The 8,568-nt window shown below is 42.3% G+C and overlaps 1 protein-coding gene and 1 long non-coding RNA gene across 10 annotated transcripts in view; one reads left to right on the forward strand and one right to left on the reverse strand.

The window, feature by feature from the left end:
- LOC109965591 (uncharacterized) overlaps positions 1-3,936 on the forward strand; it is a 7,068-nt gene extending 3,132 nt beyond the window's left edge. The window contains exons 2-4 of the long non-coding RNA XR_002275665.1: positions 3,129-3,327; positions 3,540-3,616; positions 3,861-3,936. This is a non-coding gene — a long non-coding RNA (uncharacterized LOC109965591). The remainder of the gene's footprint in view (positions 1-3,128; positions 3,328-3,539; positions 3,617-3,860) is intronic.
- Positions 1-8,568, reverse strand: part of satb1b (SATB homeobox 1b) — an 87,733-nt gene that overhangs the window by 15,375 nt on the left and 63,790 nt on the right. For all 9 annotated transcript variants that reach the window (XM_020609722.1, XM_020609723.1, XM_020609720.1 and 6 more), the window contains 3 exons: positions 7,435-7,647; positions 4,482-4,553; positions 3,884-4,039 (listed from right to left, as the gene is read on the reverse strand). In XM_020609722.1, the coding sequence (XP_020465378.1) occupies positions 3,884-4,039; positions 4,482-4,553; positions 7,435-7,647 (441 nt within the window). The remainder of the gene's footprint in view (positions 1-3,883; positions 4,040-4,481; positions 4,554-7,434; positions 7,648-8,568) is intronic.

An 8,568-nucleotide genomic window follows, 5' to 3' on the forward strand; every position in this document is an offset into this window, starting at 1 on the left:
GGGAGTGAGGGAGGGCAGTGTTAGTGGCGGTGACTGCGTTCTGTACTCTACTGGTCATTGAGGAGTCGGAGGGCTTTGAGCCCCGCGGTGTGCAGGGCTCCCAGGGTGCTTGTTTTATGACAGCAGGGACTCTGATTCCATTCGTTGCGCAGTTCCTCTCAGGAAGTGCTGGGGATGTTTAAACATAAAAGTCGTGTCAAAGAAATGCCCCCAACCCACACCACCCCACCCTCAGCTAACCTCCCATTGCTCAACTGAATATTAGCCGCCTTCTTTGCCAGGCTAGCCAACACAGCAAGCCTCCCCTGTTAATGTGAATCAAAACAAAGCATACTAACCTGCTATACAGCTCTGCGACTCTGCTGAGCCAGTTAATAATGTTGACATCAACTTCAGGCTATCCAGATCATAGCTTGCACCTCTGCAGGCTAAATGGACCGTCTGGCAAATATAGCTACTTCTGGCGGTGTCATCGCTGGATTTGAACCAGTAGCACACAGTTGTTTTCTCCAAGTCTGACATCTCCTGAAGCTACATAAAGACGGAGCGTTCTTGGAGCATTCGATCAGTTTGAATCACTGAGGAATGGATCATGAATAATGCCTCTGATTTTATCAGAGAGTAAATGTAATATCTGTCCTAATAAATCAAAAGAGCTGCAAGGATTATTTAAAAAAAACTATGTATGCTCAGACTTGAAGTGAATGGCGACCATTAATCTGAGTAATATGGCTTGTGTTAGATTCACTGCTCTATAGTTACTACTCTGAATATGTGGCAGTAAAAGAGTGATTGAAATGCAACACTGAATATGTGAGGGGCATGGATGGTGAGGAGGGTGGGGGCAGTGAAGGGCTGGCAGAGGCCTGCTGTGGTTACGAGCCCTATGAGAGTAAAGGATGGCTGCGTTCCAGGAACCCCCCCTTACAAACACATACACACACATTCAAATGTACTTGCACTGAAAAGCACACACAAACATACATCCATTTACAGTATGCGCCAATCAGTAAACTCCTGTTTGCTGATTTTCTCCCTCTGGAGCCACTGCTGCCTGTGACCTCCTTCCACTCCACATCTCCATTACTTATTTCCTCTCAGATCTCCATCGTTCTTGTTCTTCTCCTTCCAGCTGCATCATCTGTCTCTCCTTAAACAAGGCAAATATGTTACACACACATGCTAAATGATTTAACTACAAGGTGCACACCAACCTACACATACAGGACCAATATGAATCTGGTCACATGATCATGTGCTTGCATAAACATGCTGGGAAATCCTAAGCTGAGTTTACGAGGCAGAGGTTGAACTGTGCACCAAGCTGACAGGACAGCACCAGCCTCCATGATGAGGCCTGTTCCCCACCCTCCCCCTACAATTATTTCCCTGGACCCCATATGGGCATCCTGCCAGTGCTGCCCATCCTCCATCCTGATCCCCAACCACATTTACACTGCACTCCCAAGCTCAGTACCAGCAGTCTCTGCTGGCATGGAACTCTACCCATGGCTCGACCAAAGCTTCTGGAACAGTGTTTAACATTTCATTTAAATACACATTTTGCTATTCTTCCTTGCAGACTGATTCAAAATTTAATGAGCAATTAACACTAATGTACTCAACACCCAGAATACTACAAAAAATTAAAAAATACTAGCAAAATATCTGTGGTTTAATTTCTTTTGCTCCAGCAGTGGCACTAATAGCTTTCTGGGAATAAACAGAACTAAGTGTCTAAACTAAACACGATATCTAGCATGGCTAAACCGACAGGGAAAGACCAGAAGACCCACGGAAACTAGTGCAGCTTCCCCAAATGTGAATTCTTCACAAAATCACTTTTGTTTTAGTAAGAGCCATGTGTGGACCAGCATCAAAATTAAAACCAGCATCACCTCATCAATCCAAGACTGTTTAACAATGTGTGAAATTTTATGGATAGCACTTAGTAGTGTGATCAGAGGAAACCACTGCTGTTTAAGGCTGCAACTAGCAATTATTTTCATTATTGATTAACCTACTTATGAGTTTCTAGATTAATTGTTTGCAGAAAATTACAGCAAATCTTCACATTTGTGAAGCTGCTAGAAAAGTAATTCAAATGATTAGCAAAAGTTTCTGTAAAATTTTCTGTTAATCAACTTATTGATTAGTGGAGGAATCATTGCAGCTCAACAAAAAAGGTCTGGCAACCCTCATTCCAGCCTTACTGCTTGACTGATGGGAATTTTGGGAAGAAAAAACTACAAAGCAGTAAAATTGTTTACCTACAACATAAAACTAAACAAGTAAAACTACCATCTTGTCCCACTTTAAATAAAAAAAAAAAAAAGGCAAATGCTGGATTTAAGAAGATTTTAGAGGAAATTGCAACTGAACACTGGGCACTGGTTTCTGATTTTCGGGCGTTCAGGGGTTCTGATGGGCAGGAGCAGGCACTGGCCTGGTGCTACTAGTAGCTGTGTCAATGCCGGCTGGGTAGTAAGGGGGAGACCAGCTGCCCAGGGAGCGCCCATTACGAGATGGAGCCAGAGATAAGTGCTCTCCCAGGCCCCCTTTCACAGGCATAATTAGCACACTTCTTATCTGCTACTCAATTCACATTCACACCCGCCTGCCATGAATGGAACGTGAAAGAGAGGCAGAAATCAGGGGAACGAGAGAGGTAGAGGGGCAAGGCAGAAAGAGAGGAGGGAGGTGGAGAAGGCATGGTGGAAACCTGTTCCCAGACAAACCTTCAATTCAAAGAGAGAGACATGTGCGAGTTAATGCTGCGACCGCCTCGCTCTCCCCCTTTCTCTTTCTCCATCCTTCCAAGGAGTCTTTGAACTCCTTAACAAAAACAGTGGTTTGGGCATCAAACTGCAATTTGGTAAAACAAAGCTATCTTGGGGTATAATCATCCTAATCAGCAAGAAAAAAATAAAGCCTTTGCAGATATTTCCAGATTATTCCACCCTTGGTGATCTATGCCTCCCCCCATCTTCTTCATCAACCACAATTGTAGAAATCTTCCCAACTCTGCCTCCAACAGAAAAACCTTTAATAATAACTCCTTAGTGCTACATTTAAATTGCTTTTAATAAAGAGTTAAACTGGTGGTGTGGCTTCTCATTTTTTCCTAGTCCCAACACACAGAAGCGTGTATTGTGTGAGCTCCCTGCTCTCTGGGAGAAGATAACAAAGGGCCCCCATCGCCTTACTGAGCCGAGCAAATACAAACAGGTTTGTTTGGTATTGAAACAGTGTCGGCTGTTAAACGCCAAACCCATAACAAAGGAGACGTGTCATTATGTTGATAAATCACCGCATTGATGCACTGAGGTGAGTTTTGTTACATGTTGGACAGTTATCTGCTTCTTTGCCTTCAGATGTATGAATATCATGATGTTATATGCATTTAGTTTTGAGTGTTTTATCATTTGTGTGTGTGTGTATTAAGAGTTTAGGTGCAGGATCATTGTGCTCTTGCGCTATATTTTGCAGGACATTCATCAGCTCTGTGTGTGTGTGTGTGTGTGTGTGTGTGTGTGTAGCAATAATGTATGCAGGTTTGGAATTTCAGGTTTGGATTTATGGCACATCAATACTTCTCTAAGAGCTACTTCACAAAGTAAGATCTCATCTAATGATTAACAGCATTAAAATGTGTTGCTTTTTAAACAACAGTAGGAAACTGAAATCCTCATTTGATTTTCACGGACGATTTTTTGGATGCTGAACAAAGATCACGTTTGATGGTTTATTAGGCTTCAATAGTGAAAAAAAAGAAAGATGAAAGAATGCATGTTGTTATGGTTTGCAACAGAATCCCCTGAGTTGTGCATCAGACCTTTCTCCTTCGTGTTTTAATGCAGGTGTTTATTGTGTGTTTCGGTACCTGGCTCTTGGACGCGGCCACCTTAGCGAACAGGGCTTGGGACACTTTGGCCCTCTTCATCTCCTGCTGGATCTCATCGTAAATGGTGGAGTTGATGTTGAGGATGCAGCTTTCTGTCTTGCCATTCCACTCGCTAGGCAGAGGCGATGGTTTTACCTGTTAATGAGTGAAAATGAAGAAAACGACACAGTTCTAATACTTTGTCTGACATTTAATTCTTCTTTGCATTTGATAGAGTTTGACTGTGTGAACAAACTGGGTCACTGTCATGTGCATGAATATTTTTTAACATTACCACAGTTTTGTGACACTTGATCTACTAAATACAAAGTATCTGTTTGTGTTGTGTAACTGAGCAACAAAACAGAAACAAAAGCTTTATCTTTGACGACATTTGGAACAAAAATTGATTAAAATGCAAATATTCAAAGATAAATCCATTTGTTGCTCATTTTAATGTTTCCTACATTGCAAACATGTAAGTAGTGAAATAGCCTTGAGTCACATTTTGGGACACAATGAGCTCTACAGTGTGTATTATCTATAAAAATGTCAGAACGGTGGTGATAGAGGGGTGAGGGGTGGAGTTTCTGCTCACAGGGGAAATGCCCACGGGGATTCTGGGATTCCAGTCCTCTGGCCTTACACTGTTACAGTCTTCCCTCCGGGGCTGCAGTGTCAGGAACACAACACAACCATATTTGTTCAGGCTTAAATGAGGAAAAATAAAGTGAATCTGGCTACACACAAGCATGTACACACACTCATGCATGCACCCACTTCACACACACAGTGGAGTGTAGATTACACCCACGCACAGCACCAGTGTTACTTTGCTCCAAAACACTTGGATATGTTGTTATTATTTTTTATGTCAAGCTGGTGATTAAAAAATAAATGCAAGTCAAGTGAAATCAAATCATCTTCATTCAGCAGCTTGTTGCATCTTGACAAAAATCCTTTAACAAGGTAACAAGTATCCTAATAAAAGCATTACCCAAGAACCATTAGCATATGAATCATTCCATATGAGCCCTTTTGAAAGGAGGCAGCGACAGGGTTGGATATGAGCACATGGCATTCAAATAAACCATAATAACACCAATAGCAACTAACTCAGGATCAAAATGTGATCAAAATACATATATCTTCAAGTGTTTGTCTAGACACCTAATACGAGCCCCTTTATGTCTTAAAAACAATCACATAATCCTAAAATTTGTGGTGAAACTGGAATGTTGGACCGCTTCTGGCCTTTGCATCCTGTTTTACAACAGCGCAACATGGGCTCCTTAGTCTGAGCGGCTGGCTACTGTGTCATGCTAACCATTAAGGCCAGGACGTGCGCTAACTGGTTCTGGGGGAGCTCAGCCTACCCAGTGGCACATGTGAGTGAAACATACCTCTGCATCCTGTTTTTATGAGGCCAATAAAAACCCTCCTCTGTTTCTGGCTCAACTGCCACCCTGGCTGATTTATGTGCTTAAATTCACACGGCCCTGCTCCATAGGAGAAGCTGGCAGATGGCCAGGTGTACGAGTTTGCAAATGTGTGTATTTGTGAGAATTGCCTTGTGTAGAAACAGGTCTATGTGATAAATGTCAATGAGTTTCAGTCAAACAGGTGAAGTATATCAGGCCTCAAAACATTGTGCTGATGTGCCAACAGTATACTGAGTGATGTGGAAATAAAAACCACAAAGAACAGGCTTTGAGTTTGGGGTCATGTTTGTAATAGTTTCAGATTATATGCCATGCAGTAGTCATTGTGTTCATTGTTCAAAAGACAAATCTATTTCTGTTTTGTAATCTCTACATCTCTGTAAAGTGGCCTCAGATATGCTAAAAGACCCTTTTTACATTCATTCTGAAAGAAAGGGGATTACTTATTTCTAATTTATCTGATGTGATTACTGAAAATCTAAAAGACCACACTTCCGAATCCCTATCTCTGCTTCTGGGATTTTAATAAAAACATGGACAGCAGGTTATTCGGCCAAACAAAACACTTTTTCCCACTTGGTCACTCTGAAACTCAGCCGTGCACTGACACAACCTCTGATTATATAGATGAGCTGTGAACTGCAAAGAGGCTCTGCTTATATTCAGCACCGCTGCTTCAGAATGGGACAATACTTTCTTTTCAGTTTTATAAAGACAGCAATTGCGGTCTTGCTGAGCAATTTAAGGGGGGGCTCCACTGTGGAGTTAGGTGGACCTGTGCTTCTCTCTTTCTTTCCACTTCACCTAAATCTTCAAATCTTCACTGAGGGCCAGACAGAGAAGGCCTGTGTCTGCCACGCTCACCTTCCAAATGCAGCTGACCGCACTTCAGATAGACTTCAGTCGAAGAAAGTCACCACATACCTTTCAAATGAGGGACCCTGATTTGAAGGTATGAAGTTGTTCTGTAGTACACAGCGAATTTAAAAGAGGGACTGACTAAATGATGTTTGATCTTTTCACAGAGCTTGTCATCACTGAGCTTTATTTTTGTAATGGGAGGGCTGTTAATGCTGCCTAATGCATGGTAAAAGGTCAAAATTAGCACAAAAAATTATCCATCATTTGTGCACCATTCTCACCTGTGTGGTGAGGGTGGGAATGATGTAGAACTCATTTACATGCAGGGAGAATGTAAAGCATGTTCTCTTGTGGGCACAGTGACAGAATGAATTGGCATTTATTTATTCCTCATGTTTCCACACAGTTTGCAGCCTGAGAGAATGGAGGGTAAAGTCAGACATGTAGCAAAACTATAAGGTGGTGCTTGTGTGCATACGTGCTTCGTCACACATAAACAGAGTTTGTGAGTGTCTATGTTTGTACAGTATAAACATGTAACCCTGCCCTTTTCACACCAATATTTTTATTAAGGAACAGAATGGAACAACATTTTGTTTGGTCTCTAGCAGTATGCAGCACCTACTGTATGCAACACAGGTTATGTGGCTAGGTTTGTTCCACACGTCTAGCTGAAATCCATGGCACCACCACAAAGGTGAACAGTAAACTCCGGATTCATAAAATCACTCCAATCTGCCATACCTGTTCTCAAAACTGGCTATATATGAGCACATGGCCAGCTCAGCTGTGCACATCCATTCACATACACTGACCTATAGCCATTGTTGTTCACTTGCATGCTTTCAAACCATGACTTCACTTTCGCTCCTTGCTCAAGAAAGAAATATTAAATATTAAAATATTTTGCTCTCTTTTCAGCCACTCAAACTTCAGATAACTATTAGCTTTATTTCACAATATTATGATAAAAAGTTGTGTCTGAATGGGGAAATTACCTCATTAGCCTTTTATAGGCAGAGCTATCAGCAGCATTTTTCATAGCACAAGTTAGCTGGCTGACCAACTTGAACGGGTAATAAGGTTGTGCACTGGAGGACTTTGAGGAAGTGGTTTATTTAATAACAATATAGCAATAAATGTAGGTGCTTCGTATCTAGTAAACTTACTGGGTTCCTGTTCCCAAGCCCTGGATTTGCTTTGTTTCATCCTCAAAGCATGCAGAGAAAGAAATAAAATCCCTGTTACCTGCACGGGTCGGCTGGGTGGGGTGCTGATGAGTGGAGTGGAGCCCATTGCAGAGGCGGCCGTCAGGCTGCGCTCCCTCTCCTCCTGATAGATGCGGTCGCGCTCGGCCTCCGGCAGCTGCAAAAAGTTCTGCATGGCACGCAGATTGACCAGCAGTGACTGGGACGCTGTTTTAGGGTCTTCCTCTTTGCGCAGAATCTCAGACAGTAAGCCCTACATGATGGGGCAGCAGGAGAGAGGGAGAAAGAAAAGAAGATCAGTGAGATGGAAACATGGTGGAGCAGCAGAAGGAGAATAACAGAACAACAAAGAATTGAGGAAGAGAAGGGCCAGAGTTCCCAGAGGGTCAATGGGGGGCAAGCAACAAGGAGAGTAACCAGTCGCATTAGAGGTTTCTTAAATAAGACGGCAAAACTCTAATGACAACAGAGATGTGCTTACACCCAGTTAAAGTGTGAACTGTCTTTTAGACCAGTTTTTTACTCCACTGTCGCATGCTCTTCCTGTGCATCTGCTTTTCTTTTGAGTCACCTGATTATGATGGTGTCTCCACATCCCTCCGACTCAGCTTTCTCTGCAGTCAGCAGTCACTCTCAACCTCCCATCATTAATGTTGTAAAATCATCTCAATGAAAACTTTCCTCCTCCTCCATATACTCAAGTCTCTCTACAGAGCTTTTGTCTTCAAGTAAAAAAATATCACTGTTCTGCTACTTCATAAGGTAGTACTTCATCACTGATCATTCTTGGATGACAAAACTACTTCACTGAAACTTGTGTGGCCTTTGAACTCACTACACTTGGTGGCACATAATTTTGCAGATCTTGGGCAGATTCTTAGAGGTGTATGTTGCGCCGCAGCGACTCGTCTGAAATGTGAAAGTCTTGTACGGCGGGCAATCAGTGTATCCTCTGTTTACTTTTCAATAGCGCTCAATTCCATCATTATGAGGCTGCGATGACTCCATTATCAGAGGCGTGTGATTGGGCCTTTTCATCAGCTCTTGGCCACACACTGTGCAAACCATCGCTCCGCTTCTCTCACTATCAATAGGTGTGATTTGGTAATAAAACAAGGTGATGGAGAAAACATGCTCGTATTTTAATTTAAAAAAAATTTTTTTTCAAGAATGC

Source organism: Monopterus albus, unplaced genomic scaffold, assembly GCF_001952655.1.
Source record: "Monopterus albus unplaced genomic scaffold, M_albus_1.0 scaffold101.1, whole genome shotgun sequence".
NCBI lineage: Eukaryota > Metazoa > Chordata > Actinopteri > Synbranchiformes > Synbranchidae > Monopterus > Monopterus albus.